The sequence below is a fragment of the Tachyglossus aculeatus genome, chromosome X3 (assembly GCF_015852505.1).
Source record: "Tachyglossus aculeatus isolate mTacAcu1 chromosome X3, mTacAcu1.pri, whole genome shotgun sequence".
Classification (NCBI taxonomy): Eukaryota; Metazoa; Chordata; class Mammalia; order Monotremata; family Tachyglossidae; genus Tachyglossus; species Tachyglossus aculeatus.
This window is the reverse complement of record NC_052099.1, coordinates 26,566,722-26,592,817: the sequence shown is the minus strand read 5'-3', so window position 1 is coordinate 26,592,817 and position 26,096 is coordinate 26,566,722. Positions and strand designations below refer to the sequence as shown.

The following is a 26,096-nucleotide window of genomic DNA, read 5'->3' as shown; positions in this document are numbered from 1 at the left end:
CACACAGTAAACGCTCAATAAATACGACTGAATGAATGAATACCCTACTGTGAAGCTCCCCTACCTCACTGTACACAGTTTATACATTACTCATCTAAAATTAAACAAGTACATAATTGAGCACTTTCAGAAAAACCGGGTTATCTGACCTTAGATCCGGAATCAATCCTCTCTATACGTCGCTGTTCCTGTGAGAAGGTTGGCGCATCTGCCAATGTATCAGCCCATTTTCCAGGCTGATTTGAAATCCAGTTTTAAGGATGCAACTTTGTCCTAAGTCTAAGGACTGCCCGTGACACGGGTTAAAACTACTGATCGACTCCCAGACCAACCGCAAAGGCTGTGTTGCCGTTTAAATATTTAGTGAAGAAAAGGAAGGAACGTCCTCCCACTTTACATCTGACGATCGCTCTCCCCACCTTGGAAGCCTTATGGAGGGCACAGCTCCTCCAAGAGCCCTTCTCTCATCAGCCCTCATTTCCTCTTCTCCCACTCCCTTCTGCATCACCCTTCCACTTGGATTTGCTCCCTTTATTCACCCCTCCCTCAGCCCCAAAGCTCTTAAATGTACCTACCTGTAATTTAGTAATATTAATGTCTGTCTCCCCCTCTAGACTGTTTATTTCGTGAGAGCAGGGAACGTGTCTATCCACTCTGTAATACTGCACTCCCCCAAGGGCTCTGCACACAGTAAATTTGCTGGATCGGTTGGTCAAGTCCAGAAAGGCCGTTTCATCACAAAAAATGCTATTGGTAGCTTTACCTAAAAACGATAGTCAGTTCTGCCTAATATGAGCTGTCACTACACATTCTGGAGAGAACATTGCTCAGAAATTAGGAAACAGTCTTCTCCGGACACATCTACCTTGACAACACAATGTGGGGTTGGAAGAAACAGTCCCGTGCATGTGGGGAACGTCGGTCAATCAGTCAATTGTATTTATTGAGCACTTACTATGGGCAGAGCACTATACTAAGCACTTGGAAGAGTACAGCATGCTACAGTAGAGTTAGCAGACATGTTCCCTTCCCACAGTGAGCTTAGTTTAGAGGGGAAGACAGACATTACTATAAATACATAATTTATAATATATAATTTAAAGCTAAGTACTGTGGGGTGGAGGATAGGGTGAATAACAAATTCCCAAAGGTTACAGATCCAAGTGCAGAGATGACACAGAAGGGAGAGGGATGTAGTCAAGGTCTGTGCACTCTATTGTGAGTTTTCCAAAACGGGAGGTGCTCATGGAAAACCGATGGAACTCACTTCAATACTGACAGAACACTTCTGAATTCTGTAGCTTTTAAACTGCAAATACCTTATGATGAGGCTCCACATTCAGCAGCAAAGGTGGAATCATGCTCACAGCTTCTTGACGACTGATATTTCCCTGATTTAAAAAAAAAAAAGAAGAGACTATTTCACTGCACTATTTCACCAATATTTGTGAAAAGCCACACGAAATGTTCTTTAAAAGAACCTTGAAACATACAAATACCCAGGTCTTAACTTTTTACCACAAAAATATCAGGAAACATGCCACGAGCATATTACTCAGTTTTCAAGATGGTCTATAAATGGTCATAGCATCCAAAAACATAAAGAGGCCAATAAGGATCTGTGTAAAGGCAGAGGCAGAATAATCCCACGATTTCAGGAGAGGCAATGACTACACTCAACTCTCCACTCCTCTGCCTCCAACCAGTTACTGGAATTCCTTTTCCACTAGAATCCATCACACATAGGTTTCCCCATCTCCTCTAAAACTCTTATCTCCTCTCCAACTGATGTCCTCACTCAAAACACTTCTACCCCATCAACCCCTGGCAATCCACACACCACTTATTTCAGAGTTTAGGTACACTTTTGAATTCATATATTCAGAATATTTCATTGATCGCTATTTGGTAGCTCCTGCTGGGTCTCAGTTCTTCCTCCTGATCACAGTATTTGTAAAATAATGGTCGTCTATCATAGGTGCCAACTCAGTAGGGGCTAAATCGTTCCCATGCCTTTCTGCGTTGGACTCCAGGCCTTGCTCACCCCATGTCTTTGACTAGGCCGGAGAGTTCCAGTGCTGGGCTGAAGAGACCCCAAATGGCGACTCCTCGGCTCATCCACTGCTCCGCTGAAGCCTGTCATTCATTCGATCAATCGTAGTTATTGAGCGCTTACTGTGTGCAGAGCACTGTACTAAGTGCTTGGGACAGACACATTCCCTGCAAAGTCCCTGTCCTACACTCACAAGATAAGGTTGACATCTAGACCGTCGACCTCCGTTAGCTTGTAAGATCTACGAGGACCAGGAATGTGGCATTTTGCTTTTGTTTCTAATGGCCTAGGGAAGTGCTTCACCCTCAGTTCAGCACGCTCTCTTTCTCTATCTTGGTATTTGAAGAGGCTACTGATGGTGACAGTCATTCCAAGGTGTGCGCATGTACGTGTGACTGAAAATGTCAAGGCAGAACCCGCCGTCCTGACCGCATTGTGCGCGTGTGCTACTTGTGGTTTGCGGCACCTTGCCTCCCAATTCTTACGAGCCTCTTCTCTAAGCGAGTGGCTCCTTCCTTGATGTCACTGGAGCACACTGGTCTAGCTACAGCAATCGACTCTGCCCTCCTTCCTTTCGCCCCTTCGATTTCAGTTCGCCATAGAGAAGCTGTTTGGATAGGCCGCTATTGCCCATTCTCTGCCTGCGGCCCTTCCAGAGATTCATTCATTCAATCAAATTTATTGAGTGCTTACTGCATCATCATCATCATCATCAATCGTATTTATTGAGCGCTTACTATGTGCAGAGCACTGTACTGCATGCAAAGCGTCGTACTAAGCGCTTGGGAGAGTACACTATTACAATCGACAGACATATTCCCTGCCCACAACGAGCTGACGCGAGGAGGCTGATTTTGTTCTAGGACTTCATTAGTGATGCTGACAGAACCGGGGAGGGTGGCTGTGGGAAGTCCAAAGTCTCGTGCCAACAGAGAGGGCTGGACAGCCTTCTAACTCTGTACACCTTCCTTATGGTGTGGGGCCTGGTACCACACAGCGATCCCTGTTAGACTGTTAACCTCGATTCTGTTTGTACCTTTCCTATCGCTGCACCGGGCTGACAATCTAGAATTTTAGTTCCGTGTATGGCTTTCTTGATGCGGGCTGACAGTGGCCTCGGTTTATGTCAGACTTTTTGGTCACCTGGGACAATAATAACCTGGCTGATTTGGCGAAGAGGTTCCCAATCATTTGCGTGTCTTCTTGGATTTGACCCACTAGGGTACAGTCATCAAAATTTCCCGAAGGAGCAGAAGCAAAGTCTAAGACCTATGGGTCTCCTGCTGCACCGACCAGTGACTGCGTAGATTCAATCGGACAGGACAGGGTTCACTGTGTAGCCCTCCTTTACCCTACGGGTGACGGGGAATGGCTCCGACAGGGTGCAACCGGCTCCGGCACAGCCAGCCACGCCGTCGAGAAGCAGTTTCAAATTCTTCACGGATCTTTCTGAGCACTCAAGTGATTTTCAAGAGCGGCCCCTGGATCAGGCAGTATAAACGCTCGTCGGAGGCTCTCGGGAGCAGAATCAAGCAGGGGCGATGGCAAGCCACCGTGTATGAAATTCACCTCTGTATCTCTCTCTCCCCGCCATTCCGGCCCCCTCCTCACCAAGCTTCTCCTGCTGGTGCTAATGGGGTGGAGGGCTTCCTCTAGATAGGCCGGACACGAGCTGGTGGAAGGAGTGGTGGGAGAAACGGGGGTACGTCAGCCCCATTAAGGCCCCCAAAGCTCTCTTCCCTTCTCTCTTTTCCCTCCCTGATGGCAGCAAACATGGTGCGACAGCACAGATGGTTACTGGGTTTAGTGCAGTACTCTGCTCATAGTAAACACTCAAAAAATACTAACGATTGATTGACAGAACACCAAGGGTTGGGGGGGATCATAAATCATACAGGTCTTTGCACACCACCTGCTCGAAGGTTTCATTTTGTCCAGTTCTTCTACAGAGCGAGAACCATCGGGCTCAACGGTATTCACCCCCTTCAGACTGACCCGAAGCCCGATGCCCTTACAGCATCAGTGAGAGGTTCAGGGATGAAGATGAGGTGTTCCAAAATTGCACACTGGCTTGAATAAGGCTCTAGGATCCTCGGCTCCAATAACTCTTCCAATACAGTAGGCTGCACCATGGTTTAAATGAAAAGTGTTTTTCCCCCCATGACAATTTTTAATCTATTGGGTGTTTTAGACTCAGAGTGTATTCTCTAAGAAACACTGCTCTTGCTTGAAAGTTAATTTCACACATAAAGAACTTCAACAACTAAAAATTTTCATCTACTTACAGATTCAGTTTCACTGACTAGAAACTGGTGAAACTTTTCCAGCTGTGGAGACTTCCTCAAGATCTTTCTACTCAGGTTTGTGTGCCAGGCAAGCTCTTCTGGATACCTGACCAAAAGCAGTGATAACCTTAGTGACTGTGTGCCCCAAAATGTCAAAAACGTTCCAAAACTATGTCACCAGGAAGCACCTTAACACCCACTTTCAAGAGAGACTTTGACAGAAACCTTTGCAACAGAAATATAACTCTGAACGTTAATTAAAAGATAACCCAAAACTACAATTTGGGGAAAACAAAGTAGTGGACTTTCTCTTCACGCCCCATCCACCCATCATGGTAGAAATAGAAGACTGCATTCAGCGTGGAGACTGATTTTAGCACTTTGGTGACATAAAATCAATTTCAGTGCCTTCTACAGGACTGGGACTAATTTCCAAGTGGTATTCTCTCCCAACATTAAATACAGTGCTTTGCACACCTTAAGTGCTTAATAAATACTGTTACTACTACAACACAGGAAAAAACTCTCATTTCAATTCTGTCCTTCAGTTTAACAGTGAAGAGGTACCACAGGGACGTCAGAACAGTTCATCAATTGTTTTGCCAGTAGCTAAAATATACTCGAATGAATCTTCGTTACAGTACTAGCTTTTATCAAAATTAATACTGAGGACAGAAGCTGGACCATTTGATCAATACAAGCAAGCTTTACAAACTGACAGTATTTACAGTGCTTTGCACATAGTAAGCGCTTAATAAATGCTATAATTATTATTATTATTATCATTACTGAGCACACACTCTAAATACAGGACTGTTCTTGATGCTCAGACAACATACGGTAAAGGGGTGATCTCTTCAATGGGAATAAATAGGCAAAATACAGGCGGGCAGTGGCCGATGTGAATTAAAAGAGGCCCGTAAACACGATGCGGCCTCATTTTCCTACCAGCTTAGTGGCTGTGGCACTTCAACTTTCTGTCCATCGACCACGAGATCCTGCAACTCCTTGAAATACTTGTTCTTCAAGCAATGGAGAATCTCTTTTGCATGGCTAGCGAGAGCAATAAATTGGATTAATATGAGCAAGAACGGAAACACAGTCAAAGAGTCATTATTTTCATCAGATTCCTCAAAACCTCTAGTAGTTTCCATGCCTCCCTACACCAACCAGGAAAAAAAAACTGACCATTGGATTTAAGGCACTCAATCATCTCTTTCCCACCCATTAATCTCTTCTCTTCTCCCACCACAACCCAAGTTAACCAACTCACGAAGCCAAGGAGTCCATAAGCAAATAATGGATAGTTAACTAGCACAAAACAAAATTCAATTATCTTGATCTGTAATAATTTAGGGAGGAGTTAGAAGAACTGTCTTCACATTAGACTTCAAATTCCCTAACCCCTCTCTTCATTTTCTTCCGCTTCCTTCTGCATCTCCTTGACTTTGCTCCCCTAACTCTTCCCCCGACACAGTCCCAACAGAAGCACTTATGAGAAGCATCGTGGCTCGGTGGAAAGAGCGTGGGCTTGGGCGTCAGAGATCATGGGTTCTAATCCCAGCTCAGCCACTTGTCAGCTGTGTGACCTTGGGCAAGCCACTTGACTTCTCTGCGCCTCGGTTACCTCAGCTGCATAATGGGGATTAAGACCGTGAGCCCCACGTGGGACAACCTGATCACCTTGTATCCCCCTCCAGCGCTTAGAACAGTGCTTTGCACACAGTAAGCGTTTAACAAATACCACCATTATTATTATAATGTACATCTCCACAATTATTTATTTATAGTAATGTCTGTCTCCCCCTCTAGACTGTTTGCTCGTTGTGGATGGGGAATGTGTCTGTTGGACTGCCAAGACTGCTCTGTGCACAGTAAGTGCTCAATAAATATGACTGACTATTCAAGGAAATTTCAGTGAGGCTGGAGGGGGGGGGGTGTCAAGCCAATCAAGCAAGCAATGGGATTTATTGATCAATTACTGTGTGGAGAACAGTTTTAAACTCTTGGGAGAGAATACCAATTATACTTTAACCAGGTTTCAATCGCAGTAGTGAAACCAGACACTACGGGTAAGCAGGAATCCCCTTGGCCTAGACTGCACTCTTCTCCATGTTGCCGAATCCTCTACTGCACTTGGTTCAAAGTGCTCTCAGCGGATAGTCAATACCAGCACATGAAAATCCTTACCCTTACTGGGGTTCTAAATATTTTTTTAAAAGTGCCCGTCATCTAACCCCCAATGCAGTGAAAAACAGATGTTCTTTTTACCTCTTGTATCCAGTTATTCTTAAAGTAGCTGGAAGAGGCTCCCTGAGGGCATCCATAAACTGATCCCATTCGCCCTCTGGAACAATCTTCAGCTCCTGATAATAATGTTCAAAGAGCTTGTTTTCTTTGACGATCTCCGGGTAACCTCCTTCCCAGCCCTGCGAAGACACGAGACTTTTAGCAGTGGGCACGGGGGTTTCGGGAAGAAAACGGACTGGAGAGGAACACGACACCAGATTAAAAGTCTGCCCGACGGAGGATGCAAGTGGGGAGATGCAAGGCTGATGGAGTCTCCTGTCAGGAGCGACGGAGGAGCCTCGGTCCAGTCGGTCCGGTCATGAGGACTTCGCAGGGTCTGGAACCTGGGAAGAGGAACTGTGTCTCGGATTAGGATCGCACTTGCATCCCTAAGCAGTCTCATTCCCGCTGGGGAAGTAGGTGCGATGAGTGAGTGGGCGGCAGGGGTGCAGCGCGTTGCTAAGCGCAGCGGGAATTTTACAATCAAAACCCATTTACAGCCAGAGTGACCGCAGCATATGTGTTGGGGTGCCACAGTCCAATCCTCGGTTGCCAACTTGGCAGCCTTTGGCTTTGGTGGTTCTCGAGTGAGAATCCTTCACCACACATAATCATCATCATCAATCGTATTTATTGAGCGCTTACTGTGCGCAGAGCACTGTACTAAGCGCTTGGGAAGTACAGGTTGGCAACATATAGAGACAGTCCCTACCCAACAGTGGGCTCACAGTCTAAAAGGGGGAGCCAGAGAACAAAACCAAACATACTAACAAAATAAAATAAATAGAATAGATATGGACAAGTAAAGTAAATAAATAGAGTAATAAATATGTACAAACATATATACATATATCCAGGTGCTGTGGGGAAGGGAAGGAGGTAAGATGGGGGGGATGGAGAGGGGAACGAGGGGGAGAGGAAGGAAGGGGCTCAGTCTGGGAAGGCCTCCTAGTCTGGGAATAATAATAATAATAATAATAATAATAATAATAATAATGGCATTTGTTAAGCGCTTACTATGTGCAAAGTACTGTTCTAAGCACTGGGGCGGATACAGGGTGATCGCGTTGTCCCACGTGGGGCTCACAGTCTAAATCGCCATTTTACAGATGAGGTCACTGAGGCTCAGAGAAGTTAAGTGCCTTCCCCAAGGTCACACAGCAGACATGTGGGGGAGCCGGGATTGGAACCCACGACCTCTGACTCTCAAGCCCATGCTCTTTCCACTGAGCCACGCTGCTTCACATGGCGTGGTCCCTGGAGGCATTCCCCTGTTTCTGGCAGTTTCCCTCTCCTCTTCACTCCACTCAAGGAGGGAGGCGGCGGGGAGAAAAAAAGGGAATTCCAGGCCAGAGGAAGGATGCCGACAAACAGTGCCTGGCACATTGTAAGCGCTTAGTAAGTACCCTAATTATTATTACCATACTAGGTGCTAACACCTGATAATAAGATAATTAGATCTTTTCCTCTGCTCCCCCTCCCCACCCCATCACCCGACTCACTCCTGTGGCTCTACCTCTCCCCCTGCCCCCCCAGCACTTGTTTATATAAGTGAGAAGTCACTTAATTTCTCTGGGCCTCAGTGACCTCATCTGTAAAATGGGGGTGAAGACTGTGAGCCCCCCGTGGGACAACCTGATCACCTTGTATCCCCCCCAGCGCTTAGAACGGTGCTTTGCACATAGTAAGCGCTTAATAAATGCTATCATTATAACAGCGGGTTCACAGTCTAGAGAAGCAGCGTGACTCAGTGGAAAGAGCCCGGGCTTTAAATTCAGAGGTCATGGGTTCGAATCCCGGATCTGCCACGTGTCTGCTGGGTGACCCTGGGCAAGCCACTTAACTCCTCTCAGCCTCGGTGACCTCATCTGTAAAATGGGGGTGAAGACTGTGAGCCCCCCGTGGGGCAACCTCATCACCTTGTATCCTCGCCAGCGTTTAGAACAGTGCTTTGCACATAATAAGCGCTTAATAAATGCTATCATTATATTATAACAGCGGGTTCACAGTCTAGAGAAGCAGCGTGGCTAAGTGGAAAGATCCCGGGCTTTGGAGTCAGAGGTCATGGGTTCGAATCCCGGCTCCGCCACGTGTCAGCTGGGTGACCCTGGACAAGCCACTTGACTTCTCTGCGCCTCAGTGACCTCATCTGTAAAATGGGGATGAAGACTGTGAGCCCCACGTGGGACAACCTGATCACCTTGTATTCCCCCCCCCCAGCGCTTAGAACGGTGCTTTGCACATAGTAGGCGCTTAATAAATACTATCATTATATCATAACAGCGGGTTCACAGCCTAGAGAAGCAGCGTGGCTCAGTGGAAAGAGCCCGGGCTTTGCAGTCAGAGGTCATGAGTTCGAATCCCGGCTCCGCCACGTGTCTGCTGGGTGACTTGGGCAAGCCGCTTAACTTCTGAGCCTCAGTGACCTCATCTGTAAAATGGGGATGAAGACTGTGAGCCCCACGTGGGACAGCCTGATCACCTTGTATCCCCCCCCAGCGCTTAGAACAGTGCTTGGCACATAGTAAGCGCTTAACAAATGCCATCATTATTATTATTAGACTGTCGGGATTCGAACCCACGGCCTCTGACTCCAAAGCCCGGGTTCTTTCCGCCGCTTCTCAAGTAGGCGCTCAATAAATACGACTGACTCCCCCTTTTAGACTGTGAGCCCGCTGTTGGGTAGGGACCGTCTCTCTAGATGTTGCCAACATGGACTTCCCAAGCGCTTAGTCCAGTGCTCTGCGCACAGTAAGCGCTCAATAAATACGATTGATTGATTGATTGGCTGAGTGAACGAATCATCATCATCATCATCAATCGTATTTACTGAGCGCTTACTGTGTGCAGAGCACTGTACTAAGCGCTTGGGAAGTCCAAACTGGCAACATATACAGACAGTCCCTACCCAACAGCGGGCTCACAGTTTAAAAGGGGGAGACAAAACCAAACATACTAACAAAATAAAATAGACTAGATATGTACCAGCAAAATAAATAGAGTAATAAATCTGTACAAACAAATATACATATATACAGGTGCTGTGGGGAAGGGAAGGAGGTAAGATGGGGGGGATGGAGAGGGAATCATCATCATCATCATCATCATCAATCGTATTTATTGAGCGCTTACTACGTGCAGAGCACTGTACTAAGCGCTTGGGAAGTACAAATTGGCAACATCTAGAGACAGCCCCTACCCAACAGTGGGCTCACAGTCGAAAAGGGGGAGACGGAGAACAAAACCAAACACACTAACAAAATAAAATAAATAGAATAGATATGGACAAGTAAAATGAATAAATAAATAGAATAATAAATCCGTACCAACATATATCCATATATCCAGGTGCTGTGGGGAAGGGAAGGAGGTAAGGTGGGGGGGATGGGGAGGGGGAGGAGGGGGCTGAGTCCGGGAAGGCCTCCTGGAGGAGGTGAGCTCTCAGCAGGGCCTTGAAGGGAGAAAGAGAGCCAGCTTGGCGGATGGGCAGAGGGATTGGGGGCATTCCAGGAATGACTTGGCGGACGATCCGGGGGACATGGGCCCCCTTACCGTGGGATGGCGCTTCCCGGCCTGCACCGGCTGCGGCTGCAGCTCCTGCTGCGGTTGCATTTTCGGCTGCGGCTGCTGCAGCTGCTGCAGCTGCAGGCGGCGCCGGTTTCTGTGCCTGCGGCCCATGAGGCCCCCGAGGGCCCCGAGGCCCCCGCGCCCCCAAATCCCGACCCCCCCCGCCTCGCGCACGCGGCCCCGGCCCCGCGCGCCCGACCCCCACCGCGCCTGCGCCGGGCTTCGGGTTCCGACCGATCCGCCTTCGGAGGGGCGTGGCCGGGCGGGGCGCTCCGACGCCTGATTGGACGGCCAGGGCCGACGGACGGGGACGCCGGCCAATGGGCGCCGGCGGTGGGGGTCAGCCCCGCCCCCCAACCCCGCCCCCTCGCACGGAGACCCGGCCTGGGGGCGTGGCCGGGGGGCGCTCCGACGCCTGATTGGCCAGACCGGGGAGGGGCGGGGCGACTGATGTGGACGTCGGCCAATGGGCGCCGGCGATGACAGGAGAGCCCACCCCCACCCCGGCTTGGGGGCGTGGCCAGGCGAGGCGCGCCGGCACCTGATTGGAAGGGGCGGGGGGGACGGGCGTGGACGTCGGCCAATAGGCGTCGGCGGTGAGCGGGGAGCCCCACCCCCGAACCCGCCCTCCCGGAGACCCGGCCTGGGGGCGTGGCCAGGAGAGGCGCTCCGATGCCTGATTGGACGGGGCGAGGGGACGGACGTGGACGTCGGCCAATGGGCGCCGGCGGCGAGCGAGGCACCCCTCCCCCCCGACCCCAGACAGGCTTGGGGGCGTGGCCAGATGGGGCGCTCCGACGCCTGATTGGACGGGGATGGGGACGGACGTGGACGTTGGCCAATAGGCGCCGTCGGTGGGCGGGGCGCCCCTCCCCCGAACCCGCCCTCCCGGAGACCCGGCCTGGGGGCGTGGCCGGGGCGCTCCGACGCCTGATTGGACGGGGCGGGGTGAGGGACGTGGACTCCGGCCAATGGGCACTGGCGGTGAACGGGGCGCCTCCCCCCCACCCCAGACAGGCTTGGGGGCGTGGCCAGGCGAGGCGCTCCGACTCCTGATTGGACGGGGCTGGGTGACGGACGTGGACGCCGGCCAATGGGCGCCGGCGGTGGGCGGGGCGCGCTTCACCCGATCCCACCCTCCGGGAGCCCCTTCCTTCCTGGGGGCGTGGCCCGGCGGGGCGCTCCGACTCCTGATTGGACAGTCTGGGGAGGGGCGCGGTGCGGGACGGGGACGTCGGCCAATGGGCGCCGGCGGTGAGAAGGGAGCCCCCACCCCCCAGATCGGCTTCGGGGCGTGGTCACGGGGGGCGCTCCGACGCCTGATTGGACAGTCCGGGGCGGGGCGGGGTGACGGACGTGGACGTCGACCAATGGGCGCCGGCGGTGGGCGGGGCGCCCCCACCCTGATCCCGCCCTCCCGGAGCCCCGGCCTGGGGGCGCGGCAGGACGAGGCGCTCCGACGCCTGATTGGGCAGTCCGGGAAGGGGCGCGGTGCGGGACGGGGACGTCGGCCAATGGGCGCCGGCGGTGAGAGGGGAGCCTCCCCCCCGCCCCCCGCGACCCCAGACCGGCTTCGGGGCGTGGTCACGGGGGGCGCTCCGACGCCTGATTGGGCAGTCCGGGACGGGGCGGGGTGACGGACGTGGACGTCGACGAATGGGCGCCGGCGGTGGGCGGGGCGCCCCGCCCCCGAAGCCGCCCTCCCGGAGCCCCGGCCTGGGGGCGCGGCCCGACGAGGCGGTCGGACGGCGGACTGGACGGGGCGGGGGGGGGCGGGGTGACGGACGTGGACGTCGACCAATGGACGCCGTCGGTGGGAGGGGCGCCCCCGCCCCCGAAGCCGCCCTCCCGGATCCCCGGCCTGGGGGCGCGGCCGGACGAGGCGCTCCGACGCCTGATTGGGCAGTCCGGGGAGGGGCGCGGTGCGGGACGGGGACGTCGGCCAATGAGGGCCGGCGGTGAGAGGGGAGCCGCCCCCCCCCGACCCCAGACCGGTTGGGGGCGTGGTCACTGGGGGCGCTCCGACGCCCGATTGGACAGTCCGGGGCGGGGCGGGGTGACGGACGTGGACGTCGGCCAATGGGCGCCGGCGGTGGGCGGGGCGCCCCGCCCCCGAAGCCGCCCTCCCGGAGCCCCGGCCTGGGGGCGCGGCCCGACGAGGCGGTCGGACGGCGGACTGGACGGGGCGGGGTGGCGGGGGACGGGCGTGGGCGTGTCGGGCCCCCGGGCTCGGAGGCGGTCCGGGGGTGGCCCCGGCGGGCGGCGGGCCATGGGCGGCCGTCAGTCCGCCCGTCCGTCGGTCCGCCCGTCCGTCGGTCCGTCAGTCCGCCCGCCCGCCCGCCCGCCCGCCATGGTCCCGTCCGAGCTGCGCCTGCTGGAAGTCCTGTCGTACTGGCTGCTGGGCCTGTCGCTGTTGCTGCTGTCGGTCCGGCGGCGCCGGTGGGCCGCGTACGGGCGGTACGCGCTGGGCCGCGGCCCCCGCCTGCCCGCCCGGCTGGCCTGGGCCCTGCAGGAGCTGCCCTCCGTCCTGCTGCCCGCCGGCCTGGCCGCCGCCAACGCGCACCGACGCCTCCGCCACGGGCCCAACCGGCTCCTCCTCTCCATGTTCCTCCTGCACTACCTGCACAGGTAACCCACCCGACCCGACGGGGAGGGGGGGGGGGGGGGGGACGGACGGGGGAGACGCCCCCCGGGACTGCGCTGGGCGCCCCGCCGCCCGCCGCCCACCGGCGACCCGCACGCTCCGGACCCTGACGGCTGTCAGTCGTTCATTCATTCATTCGTTCATTTATTCATTCAGTCAGTCGTATCCAGCGCTATAATAATAATAATGATGATAACGGCATTTATTAAGCGCTGACTCCGTGCCATGCACGGTCCCCAGCGCTGCGGAGGTTACAAGGTGATGAGGTTGGCCCACGGCGGGGGCTCACGGTCTTCATCCCCATTTGACAGGTGAGGTCACTGAGGCACGTGATGAGGTTGTCCCAAGGGGGGCTCACGGTCTTCATCCCCATTTGACAGGTGAGGGAACTGAGGCCCAGAGAAGAAGAAGAAGAAGAAGGAGGGCATTTATTAAGCGCTTACCCTGTGCCAAGCACGGTTCTAAGCAGCGCTGCGGAGGTTACAAGGTGACGAGGTTGGCCCACGGGGGGGGCTCACGGTCTTCATCCCCATTTGACGGATGAGGTCACTGAGGCCCAGAGAATAATAATAATAATAATAATAATAATAATGAGGGCATTTATTAAGCGCTTACTATGTGCCAAGCACGGTTCTAAGCAGCGCTGCGGAGGTTACAAGGTGATCGGGTTGCCCCACGAGGGGGGCTCGCGGTCTTCATCCCCATTTGACAGGTGAGGTCACTGAGGCCCAGAGAAGAAGAAGAATAACGAGGGCATTTATCAAGCGCTTGCTCTGTGCCAAGCACGGCTCTAAGCAGCGCTGGGGACGTTACAAGGTGATCGGGTTGCCCCACGAGGGGGGCTCGCGGTCTTCATCCCCATTTGACAGGTGAGGGCACTGAGGCCCAGAGAAGAAGAAGAATAACGAGGGCATTTATCAAGCGCTTACTCTGTGCCAAGCACGGTTCTAAGCAGCGCTGGGGACGTTACAAGGTGATCGGATTGCCCCACGAGGGGGGCTCGCGGTCTTCATCCCCATTTGACAGGTGAGGGCACTGAGGCCCAGAGAATAATAATAATAATAATAATAATAATGAGGGCATTTATTAAGCGCTTACTATGTGCCAAGCGCTGTTCTAAGCAGCACTGCGGAGGTTACAAGGTGATCGGGTTGCCCCACGAGGGGGGCTCGCGGTCTTCATCCCCATTTGACAGGTGAGGGCACTGAGGCCCAGAGAAGAAGAAGAATAACGAGGGCATTTATCAAGCGCTTGCTCTGTGCCAAGCACGGCTCTAAGCAGCGCTGGGGACGTTACAAGGTGATCGGGTTGCCCCACGAGGGGGGCTCGCGGTCTTCATCCCCATTTGACAGGTGAGGTCACTGAGGCCCAGAGAAGAAGAAGAATAACGAGGGCATTTATAAAGCGCTTACTCTGTGCCAAGCACGGTTCTAAGCAGCGCTGGGGACGTTACAAGGTGATCGGATTGCCCCACGAGGGGGGCTCGCGGTCTTCATCCCCATTTGACAGGTGAGGGCACTGAGGCCCAGAGAAGAAGAAGAATAACGAGGGCATTTATCAAGCGCTTACTCTGTGCCAAGCACGGTTCTAAGCAGGGCCGCGGAGGTTACAAGGTGATGAGGTTGTTCCATGGGGGACTCACGGTCTTCATCCCCATTTGACAGATGAGGTCACTGAGGCCCAGTGAAGAAGAAGAAGAAGAAGAATGAGGGCATTTATTAACAGCTTACTCTGTGCCAAGCACGGTTCTAAGCAGCGCCGCGGAGGTTACAAGGTGATGAGGTGGCCCCACGGGGGACTCACGGTCTTCATCCCCATTTGACGGATGAGGTCACTGAGGCCCAGAGAAGAAGAAGAAGAATAACGAGGGCATTTATCGAGCGCTTACTCTGTGCCAGGCACGGTTCTAAGCAGCGCTGCGGAGGTTACAAGGTGATGAGGTTGTTCCACGGGGGGCTCACGGTCTTCATCCCCATTTGACAGATGAGGTCACTGAGGCACGTGATGAGGTTGTCCCACGGGGGAGCTCACGGTCTTCATCCCCATTTGACAGAGCAGGTCACTGAGGCCCAGAGAATAATAATAATAATAATAACGAGGGCATTTATTAATCAATCAATAGTATTTATTGAGCGCTTACTATGTGCAGAGCACTGTACTAAGCGCTTGGGAAGTACAGATTGGCAACACATAGAGACAGTCCCTACCCAACAGTGGGCTCACAGTCTAAAAGGGGGAGACAGAGAACAGAACCAAACATACCAACAAAATAAAATAAATAGGATAGAAATGTACAAGTAAAATAAATAAATAAATAGAGTAATAAATATGTTATTAAGCTATTAAGCTATTAAGTTATTAAAATTTAATAATTTAATTTATTAAGCGCTTACTCCGTGCCAAGCACGGTTCTGAGCAGCGCTGCGGAGGTTACAAGGTGATGAAGTTGGCCCTCGGGGGGGCTCACGGTCTTCATCCCCATTTGACAGATGAGGGAACTGAGGCCCAGAGAAGAAGAATAACGAGGGCATTTATTAAGCGATTACTCTGTGCCAAGCACGGTTCTAAGCAGCGCTGGGGACGTTACAAGGTGATGAGGTTGGCCCACGGGGTGGCTCACAGTCTTCATCCCCATTTGACAGATGAGGTCACTGAGGCCCAGAGAATAATAATAATAATAATAATGAGGGCATTTATTGAGCGCTTACCCTGTGCCAAGCACGGTTCTAAGCAGCGCTGCGGAGGTTACAAGGTGATGAGGTTGCCCCACGAGGGGGGCTCACGGTCTTCATCCCCATTTGACAGATGAGGGAACTGAGGCCCAGAGAAGAAGAAGAAGAATAACGAGGGCATTTATTGAGCGCTTACTCTGTGCCAGACACGGTTCTAAGCAGCGCTGCGGAGGTTACAAGGTGATGAGGTTGTTCCACGGGGGGCTCACGGTCTTCATCCCCATTTGACAGGTGAGGGAACTGAGGCCCAGAGAATAATAATAATAATCAGGGCATTTATTAAGCGCTTACGCTGTGCCAAGCACGGTTCTAAGCAGCGCTGCAGAGGTTACAAGGTAATGAGGTTGTCCCACGGGGGGCTCACGGTCTTCATCCCCATTTGACAGATGAGGGAACTGAGGCCCAGAGAAGAAGAAGAAGAAGAACGAGGGCATTTATTAAGCGCTTACCCTGTGCCAAGCACGGTTCTAAGCAGCGCTGCGGAGGTTACAAGGTGATGAGGTTGTTCCACGGGGGGGCTCACGGTCTTCATCCCCATTTGACAGATGAGGGAACTGAGGCACAGAGAGTAAGAATAATAATAACGAGGGCATTTATTAACAGCTTACTCTGTGCCAAGCACGGTTCTAAGCAGCGCTGCGGAGGTTACAAGGTGATCGGGTTGCCCCACGAGGGGGGCTCACAGTCTTCATCCCCATTTGACAGATGAGGGAACTGAGGCCCAGAGAAGAAGAAGAAGAAGAATGAGGACATTTATTAAGCGCTTACTCTGTGCCAAGCACGGTTCTAAGCAGCGCTGCGGGGGTTACAAGGTGATGAAGTTGTCCCACGGGGAGGCTCACGGTCTTCATCCCCATTTGACAGATGAGGTCACTGAGGCCCAGAGAATAATAATAATAATAATAATAATGATAATGATGATGAGGGCATTTATTAAGCGCTTACTCTGTGCCAAGCACGGTTCTAAGCAGCGCTGCGGAGGGTACAAGGTGATGAGGTTGTTCCACGGGGGGCTCACGGTCTTCATCCCCATTTGACGGATGAGGTCACTGAGGCACGTGATGAGGTTGTCCCACGGGGGGGCTCACGGTCTTCATCCCCATTTGACAGAGGAGGTCACTGAGGCCCAGAGAATAATAATAATGATGATGATGATAGCATTTAGTAAGCGCTTACTCTGTGCCAAACACTGTTCTAAGCGCTGGGGCATTTACAAGGTGATGAGGTTGTCCCACGGGGGGCTCACGGTCTTCTTCCCCATTTTATTCGTTTATTCAATCGTATCCAGCGCTTAGAACACGCTTAATAATACGATTGGATTAAAGCTTACTGTGCTTTAATGATGGCATTTTTTAAGCGCCTACTCTGTGCCAAGCACTGTTCTAAGCGCTGGGGAGGTTACAAGGTGCTCGGGTTGTCCCACGGGGGGGCTCACAGGCTTCATCCCCATTTGACAGATGAGGTAATTGAGGCACAGAGAATAATAATAATAATGATGGCATTTAGTAAGCGCTTACTATGTGCTAAGCGCTGTTCTAAGCGCTGGGGAGGTTACAAGGTGCTCGGGTTGTCCCACGGGGGGCTCACGGCCTTCATCCCCATTTTATTCATTCATTCATTCAATCGTATCCAGCTCTTTAGAATAGTGCTTTGCACAGAGTAAGCGCTTAATAGATGCCGTTATTTATTGAGCGCTTACCGTGGTTTAATGATGGCATTGATTAAGCGCTTACTCTGTGCCAAGCGCTGTTCCAAGCGCTGGGGAGGTTACAAGGTGATGGGGTTGTCCCACGGGGGGCTCACGGTCTTCATCCCCATTTGACAGATGAGATAACTGAGGCACAGAGGATAATAATAATAATAATAAAGGCATTCATTAAGCGCTTACTCTGTGCAAAACACTGTTCTAAGCGCTGCGGAGGTTACAAGGTGATCACGGGGGCTCACAGTCTTCATCCCCATTTGACAGATGAGATAACTGAGGCACAGAGGATAATAATAATAATAATAAGGGCATTCATTAAGCGCTTACTCTGTGCCACAGCGCTAATAGATGCCATTATTTATTGAGCGCTTCCCGTGGTTTAATGATGGCATTTATTAAGGGCTTACTCTGTGCCAAGCACTGTTCTAAGCGCTGCGGAGGTTACAAGGCGCTCGGGTTGTCCCACGGGGGGCTCACGGTCTTCATCCCCATTTTATTCATCCATTCAACCGTATCCAGAGCTTTAGAACAGTGCTTTCATTCATTCATTAGACCAGTGCTTTCATTCATTCATTCATTCATTCATTCATTCATTCCATCGTATTTATTGAGCGCTTACTGTGTGCAGAGCACTGGACTGAGCGCTCGGGAAGTCAAGTGGGCAACCGATAGAGATGGTCCCTACCCAACAGCGGGCTCACAGTCTAGAAGGGGGAGACAGACAACAAAACAAAACATATTAACCAAATAAAATAAATAGAATAATTATGTACAAGTAAAAATAAATAGAGTAATAAATATGTACAAGAATATATACAGGTGTTTAATAGATGCCATTATTGAACGCTTACCGTAGTTTAATGATGACATTTATCAAGCTCTTACTCTGTGCAAAGCACCGTTCTACGCGCTGGGGAGGTTACAAGGTGACCGGGTTGTCCCACGGGGGGCTCACAGTCTTAATCCCCATTTGACAGATGAGGGAACTGAGGCACAGAGAGGTAAAGTGACTTGCCCAAAGTCACACAGCTGACAGTTGGCGGAGCCGGGATTTGAACCCATGACCTCTGACTCCAAAGCCCGGGCTCTTTCCACTGAGCCACACGCGGCTTACTGTGTGCAGAGCACTGTGCTAAGCGCTTGGGAAGTCCAAGTCGGCAACATCTGGAGACGGTCCCTACCCAACAACGGGCTCCCAGTCTAAAAGGGGGAGACGGACAACAAAACAGTGCATGGAGACAGGTGTCAAAATCGTCAGAATAAATAGAATTAAAGCTCTGTTCACTCATTCATTCAATCAATTGTGTTTATTGAGCGCTTACTGTGTGCAGAGCACTGTACTAAGCGCTTGGGAGAGGACAAGTTGGCAACAGATAGAGACGGTACCTACCCAACAACGGGCTCACAGTCTAAAAGAAGGGGGAGACAGGCAACAAAACATGTAGACGGGTGTTAAAATCGTCAGAACAAGTAGAATTAAAGCTATATTCATTCATTCAATCGTGTTTATTGAGCGCTTACTGTGTGCAGAGCACTGTACTAAGCGCTTGGGAGAGGACAAGTCGGCAACAGATAGAGACAGTACCTACCCAACAACGGGCTCACAGTCTAAAAGAAGGGGGAGACAGACAACAAAACATGTAGACGGGTGTTAAAATCGTCAGAGCAAGTAGAATTAAATCTATATTCATTCATTCAGTCGTGTTTATTGAGCGCTTACTGGGTGCGGAGCACTGTACTAAGCGCTTGGGAGAGGACAGGTCGGCAACAGAGACGGTCCCCACCCAACAACGGGCTCACAGTCTAGAAGGGGGAGACGGACAACAACACAAAACGTGGAGACGGGTGTCAAAATCGTCAGAACAAATAGAATTATAGCTAGATGCACATCATTAACAAAATTAATAGAACAGTAAATATGTACAAGTAAAATAGAGTAATAAAAACTGTACTGTATATATAGTATAGTTTTTATTACTCTATTTTTTATAAATACTATAAATACTATACTATACTATACTATACTATAAATATTTATACTATACATAGTATTTATAAATACTATAAATACTATGTGCAGAGCACTGTACTAAGCGCTTGGGAAGTCCAAATTGGCAACATCTAGAGACAGTCCCTACCCAACAGTGGGCTCACAGTCTAAAAGGGGGAGACAGAGAACAAAACCAAACATACTAACAAAACAAAATAAATAGAATAGATATGTACAAGTAAAATGAATAAATAAATAAATAGAGTAATAAATATGTACAAACATATATACATATATCCAGGTGCTGTGGGGAAGGGAAGGAGGTAAGCTGGGGGGGGGATGGAGAGGGGGACGAGGGGGAGAGGAAGGAAGGGGCTCAGTCCAGTGCTTTGCACACAGTCAGCGCTCAATCCATATGATTGAATGAATGAATGAACAACGGGGCTCACCCCGCCCCCATCCCCTCTCCTCAACGCTTACAACCGGGTGGCTCAATGGGGCTTTCCAAGCGCTTAGCACAGTGCTCTGCACGCAGTAAGCGCTCAGTCAATACCACTGAAGGAATGGTATCAATAATAATCATCATAATGATGATGGCATTTGTTAAGCACTTACTCTGTGCAAAGCACCGTTCTAAGCGCTGGGGAGGTTACAAGGTGACCGGGTGGTCCCACGGGGGGCTCGCAGTCTTCATCCCCATTTGACAGATGAGGGAACTGAGGGCCAGAGAAGTCAAGTGACTTGCCCAAGGTCACACAGCTGACAAGTGGAGGAGGCGGGATTAGAACCCACGACCTCTGACTCCCAAGCCGGGGCTCTGGCCACTAGGCAATGCTACTTTTCTAATAAATGGGTATAATGATAATAGTTGAGGCATTGGCTAATCAAAAATCAATCGAGGGTATTTACTGAGCACGTTCCGTGCGCGAAACACCCCTCTCCAGTTTCCTTTCGATTTGCTGCTTATAAATCGTTTTTACACCAGGGTTTACGAGGCTTCTGCCTTGTGACCCAGTGGATAGAGCAAGAGTCTGGGAGTCGGAAGGACCTGGGTTCTAATCCCACCACTGACCCATGTCTGCTGTGTGACTTGGGGCAGGACACTTCACTTCTCTGTGCCTGGGTTACCTCATCTGTAAAATGGGGATTCCGGCTGTGTGCCCCACGAGGGACAGGGACTGCATCCAAACCGATTAACTTGTATCTCCCCCAGCACTTAGAACAGTGCCTAGCACATAGTAAGCGTTTAATCAATGTCACGAAGTGACGAGCTGGCAGGCAGTAGAATGGGTTCAAGGAACTGGCTACCTAGGCTTTGGTGAGGAAATCTCCAGGAAGAAGAGAACTTCGGTTTCGCACAGGTTCTTTGTGTGAAGTTATTTTTAGAAAATTGATGGCGCAGTTTTAATTCTAAGGAAGCGGAACCGAAGTATTTGCGACTTGCAGCTTGGTGTTGCCATTTTTTTTAATTGAAAATGCTAGGCATCTGGGGCATCCTTCCTATTCTTTGCGGCCCACTGTTGGGTAGGGACCGTCTCTATATGTTGCCAACTTGGACTTCCCAAGCACTTAGTACAGTGCTCTGCACACAATAAGTGCTCAGTAAATACAATTGAATGAATGAATGAATCAAGCGCTTAGTACAGTGCCCTGCACACAGTAAGTGCTCAATAAATGCGATTGAATGAATCTTCAGGTTTTCTATTTTTATTCAACAATATGATACATTTTCCTTAGAAACATGGATCGAAAATCTCCATGCTCTGTGATCTTGGGCAAGTCAGTTAACCGCCGTGATAACAACACGGCTTCTAGACTGTGAGCCCCTTGTTGGGTCGGGACCGTCTCTACACGTTGCCGACTTGTACTTCCCAAGCGCTTAGTACAGTACTCTGCGCACAGTAAGCCCTCAGTAAATACGATTGAATGAATGAACGACAGTAATAATAATGTAACAGTTATTACCGATATGGTATTTATTAAGTGCTTACCACGTGTAAGCATTGTGCTCAGAATTGGGGTAGCTACAGAATAATCAGGTCGGACACAGTCCCAAAGAGCTTAATAGATACCACATGATCATTATCACTGTTACTATTATTATTATTGTTGTTGTTGTTATCATTAGCAGACTTGCTGTAGCTGCCTCCACTGATGCTAGCAGCCCTTCTCTCAGTTTGTAGATCCCGTGAAGCCCGTCTGTTGGGCCTCCTCCTTTTCCTCTGCCCCTGCCACCAGTCACTACCGATCAGGTCGTCCAATCCTGGGCAGCCCCAGATCAATCATCAATCAGTCGGTGGTATTTATTGAGCACTTACTCCGGGCAGACCACAGTACTAAGGGCTTGGGAGAGTAGACTACGACGGACATGATCCCTGCCCACGAGGAGCAGCCTAGAGGAGGAGTTTACAGTCCAGAGGATGAACTTTCAATTTAGATTCCCCCCCAGCCGGAGCTGAGGCGGATATTGCAGACTGAAGAGGAGGCCGCTTCCCGTGGCTGTGACAACAGCGGCCTGAAGTCCGGCCGCAGAAGGAACTGGGCTAATGAAGGCATCTTTAATATTTAAGGGAGGAACTCCTCCGTAGAGTGAAATTCCACCTCTCAGCACCTGTGGGTGGATGATGAAGGGGTGGAGTTTCAGTTAAAGAAAGCGTGGTCGAAACTTCAGATAACATCTAGACTGGAAGCTCCTTTTGGGGCGGGAATGCGTCTACCAGCTCTGTCGTAGCTGATTCTCCCAAGCACTTAGTACAGTGCTCAGTAAGCGCCATCGATGAATTGATAGGTTGCTAAAAAAAAAAAGGTTTATTTGTGACTAGCGAGGTTACTTGAACAGAAACCCCCGAAAGAAGTGTTTTGAAATATATAACGCGAGGAACAGTGATTCCGAGTCCGACTAGCCGCCTTCAGCCATTAATAGCTCCTGAAGGGCATTCGTGTACAACTGCAAAGCAGATGTATGTTCTTGGTGGTGACCTGATAATAATTTTAATAATAATTTTGGTATTTGTTAAGCGCTTACTATGTGCAAAGCACTGTTCTAAGCGCTGGGGAGGATACAAGGCGATCAGGTTGTCCCGTGTGGGGTTCACAATCTTAATCCCTGTTTTACGGATGAGGTAACTGAGGCCCAGAGAAGTGAAGTGACTTGCCCAAAGTCACACAGCTGACAGTTGGCGGAGCCGGGATTTGAACCCATGACCTCTGACTCCAAAGCCCGGGCTCTTTCCACTGAGCCACGCTGCTTCTCCTGATGCCAACTAAAAGAATGAATAATAATAATAATAATAATAAGATTGAATAATAATAATCATGATGATGGTCTTTGTTAAGCACTTCATATGTGTGCCGAGCACTGTTCTAAGCGTTGGGTTAGATACAAGTTTATCAGATTGTCCCACGTGGGGCTCACAGTCTTCATCCTCATTTTACAGATGAGGTAACTGAGGCCCAGAGAAGTGAAGTGACTTGCCCAAAGTCACACAGCTGACAAGTGGAAGGGCTGGGATTAGAACCCACGACCTCCGACTCCCAAACCCGGGCCCTTTCCACTGGGCCACGCTGCTTCTCCTGCACTTTTTCAAGAACATGAAATATTAACTTTCACTGGGTCCAGGCTCTGAATAGCTATGCTCATGAGGAACAGTGCAGCTTGAATAATTAAAGGAGAAGTTTAGCCAATAATTTGATCTTCTTTCTCCAACCAACTGCTTAAAAAAGCGGCCCTAAGAGACAGAACTGGCTGTTTGGTGCTCATTTTCCTTTTCCTTGCCGTCTCTATCTTTTGATTACTGGTCAGTGAAATAGGCAAAAGCAAAGTGGAAAAGAATCAATGAATCACTGGTATTTCTCAAGGGCTGACCGTGTACAGAGCACTGTAATAAGTGTTTGGGAGAGTATAATACAGTGGATTGGTAGACACGATCCTTGCCCTCAAGGGATTTACAGCCTGGGGGGTGGAAACAGATATTAAAATAAATGACAACTAGGAGAAGAAGCAGAGTGTGAATTTATGGACATAAGAAGTGCTGTGGGACTGGGGAAGCAATAATCCAGTCTTCAAATAATCAAAGATTTGACTGAAAATTTGTTGTAGAAATTGTGCTTGATTCTTCTCATCTACTCCGAAGGGTATGTAAATACAGGTAAGTCTAACTTGGTTAGAGCAAAAGTGCCAGAATTTGGACCGTGGAGGAGATTTGTACATGTTTACAATTCTTTGGTGCCCTGAGCCTTCAAAGCTGAATATGCACACCCCACAAAATAAAGGAGAATTAAGATAAGTATGTATTTTTCACAACCTGAAACCAAAAGGGCTCCCTCTTCTTTTATCCTGTTGCATTGTTTGGGTAAATCTTACTGAACAGGTAATACAGGTCTATGCAGGCCCACGAGCACATTAGCTGATTTGGGTTTCACATCTGATTTTCTCAACCAGTGAGGACACATTATTCCCCAAACCAAATTCTGAGTATTTTCCAGTTACAATGAGACGTTTAGTTGCTTAACTTACCAAAGGAAAAAAAAAAAAAGGAAAACAATGAGGAACAGAGTGACTAGAGAAATGTACTGATACAAAAATGGGGAGATGGGGCTAGGGAAAAAATGTGGCATAGACGGAGTTGGGGCCAGAGAGTGGGGACAGAGACACACACAAATACACACATACACACCACCGCCACTCAGAACCAAGACCTAGAACCCACAAAAAGCCCCTCCCCTCCCAAAAACCCTCCCAATGTTTGTGCCCAGCCCCGCAACTCACATAAATCCATGAGCCGTCTCTAACACTCTCGTACTTACTCCCTGTCCTTATATCCTGCAGTTTTCCTATCTGTCATTTATTTTCATGTCTGTCTCCCCGACTATACTGTGGGCAGGGATCATGCCTACCAATTCTACTGTAGTGCGCTCTCCTAAACGCTTAATACGGTGCTGCGCATGAGCGATAAAGTGTGAAATGGACAGAAATACCCAGCATGCTGAGAAGCAGAGTGGCGTAGTACAAAGAGTACAGCCTCGAGAACCAGAGGCCAGATGCTTGCTGTGTGACTTTGGGCAAGTCATTTAACTCCTCTGTGCCTCAGTTCTCCTGTTTTAATTCTCGGTTTGTTTGTTTTTATGGTATTTGTTAAGTGCTCACTATGTGCCGGGCCTGTCGGGGGAAGTTACAGGATAATCAGGTTGACCACAGTCCTTGTCCCACGTGGGGCTCACCCCCTTAATCCTCATCTTGCGCATGAGGGAACTGAGACACAGAGAAGTAAAGTGACTTGCCCAAGGTCACTTACAAGCGGTGGGGCCAGGTCCTCTGACCCGTGCTCTTTCCACTAGACCACGTTGTTCTCCCTCCTACTTAATAATAACAATAATAATCACCGTGAGCCCCATGAGGGACGGGGACAGGGACTGTGTCCATCCTATTTAATTTGCATCTACCTCAGCTCTCCGAACAGCGTTTGACGCATAGTAAGTGCTTTCTTAACAAATACCATGATAAAGGCTCTCCCTGCCTCCCACAGCGACCCTCCTACACATCAAGCGCTTAGTACAGTGCTCTGCACACGGTAAGCGCTCAATAAATACGATTGAATGAGTCGAGGCCCTGAAGCTGGTCTCAGGTTTGTCCCTACTTGAACTCAGTTCAAGCCTTACCTTGAGCCCAGGACCGATTAGACCTTTGTCCTCTACTCCCACTTCACACCCATTCCCGGCTTGGTTCTTAACTGCAGTCATTCCCCTAAAACTAACCCTGATTCCCTCCGACTCCTAGGCCTGTGCTCTATCCGCATCAGAAGGGTAGCTTACCCGTCCTTCTTTGCTTGGGCTAAATGTTCATCGGGACAATGAAGCCAAAAGGAAGAACACTCACCCTCTCACTAAAACACTGGACAGGCAGGGAGCTGTCCAAACCCAGCCGGCTCAGGCCATGCCGAAGCCTGACCGAGCTCCACGGAGCGGAGAATTTAGAGCCTCTCCAGATTTCCAATACAAGTTTCCCGGAATTCCAGCCACCGAGACTGTGCTCGGGAGAATTCCCAGCCCCACTGGTATTGGGAAGCAAATTTCGGCGTTCCCCAGGGACAGATCTGAGAACCAGATTCGTGGGCTCCGAATTCAGTCGATCCATCGGTCCATTCGCTGTATTGATTGAGTGCTTACTCTGTGCGGAGCACTGTACAAAGTTCATGGGAAAGCACAAGGTAATAAGTTGGTAGATGTCATCCCTGTCCGCAAGTGGCTTATATTCTACGGGGGGAATTCAGCAGCAAGTCTCTGACTGAATAGTGATCAGCACCCCCTGCTAAATTCAGCTCAATCACTGACCTCAGCTACTTCATTCATTCAGTCAGTCGTATTTTTTGAGCGCTTACTGTGTACAAAGCCCTGTACGAATGGGAGAGTACAACATAACACTAAGCAATCACACTCTATTCGTCAATTGGAAAACAGAAAGTGTTTTCCCAGTGGAATGACATGCTCACCGCCCGATCTCTGGACACGGGGAGCCACAGATGGAAACGGGAAGGTAGAGATAGGAAGAAAGACTGAGGGAGAGAGAAACTGAGATACGGTACGAAACCCTCATCGAAGAGCGAAGTCTGCGGGCCGGATCGAAGTAGGAGAGCTGCGAGGTAAGGTTGGAGGGGGTAAGGCGATTGAATGTTTTAAAGTCGACGGTAAGGACTTTTTGTTTGTCGCGGAGGTTGATGGGCAACCACTGGATGTGCTTGAGGATTTGGGGAATGTGGCAATGTAGAGATGGTCTAGAGGAGAGCAGCTTTGATTTGTTGTTTTGAGGGAAAATCAAGAAAGAGGGTCAACAAG

The 26,096-nt window shown here is 50.4% G+C and overlaps 3 protein-coding genes across 3 annotated transcripts in view; 1 reads left to right on the top strand and 2 right to left on the bottom strand.

Moving 5' to 3' along the window:
- The window catches only part of NSUN2 (NOP2/Sun RNA methyltransferase 2), a 31,299-nt gene extending 20,994 nt beyond the window's left edge, over positions 1–10,305 (bottom strand). Inside the window, exons 1-5 of the mRNA XM_038770454.1 lie at positions 10,180–10,305; positions 6,610–6,767; positions 5,287–5,391; positions 4,339–4,444; positions 1,320–1,391 (exon numbers count right to left, since the gene is read on the bottom strand). Of these exons, the coding sequence (XP_038626382.1) occupies positions 1,320–1,391; positions 4,339–4,444; positions 5,287–5,391; positions 6,610–6,767; positions 10,180–10,305 (567 nt within the window). The remainder of the gene's footprint in view (positions 1–1,319; positions 1,392–4,338; positions 4,445–5,286; positions 5,392–6,609; positions 6,768–10,179) is intronic.
- Positions 10,306–10,534: 229 nt separating this feature from the next.
- On the bottom strand, positions 10,535–12,465 carry LOC119948797 (basic proline-rich protein-like). The gene is made up of 2 exons (XM_038770286.1): positions 12,372–12,465; positions 10,535–12,333 (listed from the first exon to the last, which is right to left on the bottom strand). The coding sequence occupies exons 1-2, from the start codon at positions 12,463–12,465 to the stop codon at positions 10,535–10,537; spliced, it is 1,893 nt and encodes a 630-aa protein (XP_038626214.1).
- The window catches only part of SRD5A1 (steroid 5 alpha-reductase 1), a 30,666-nt gene continuing 17,033 nt past the window's right edge, over positions 12,464–26,096 (top strand). Inside the window, exon 1 of the mRNA XM_038770285.1 lies at positions 12,464–12,822. Within this exon, the coding sequence (XP_038626213.1) occupies positions 12,464–12,822 (359 nt within the window). The remainder of the gene's footprint in view (positions 12,823–26,096) is intronic.

Excerpts from the sequence above, each read along its gene's own strand:
- LOC119948797 (XM_038770286.1), bottom strand. The coding sequence starts at position 12,465 with ATGGCCCGCCGCCCGCCGGGGCCACCCCCGGACCGCCTCCGAGCCCGG. Across the intron at positions 12,334-12,371 it reads CCGCCACCCCGCCCCGTCCA|GCCGGGGCTCCGGGAGGGCG; the intron begins GTCCGCCGTCCG and ends CCGCGCCCCCAG.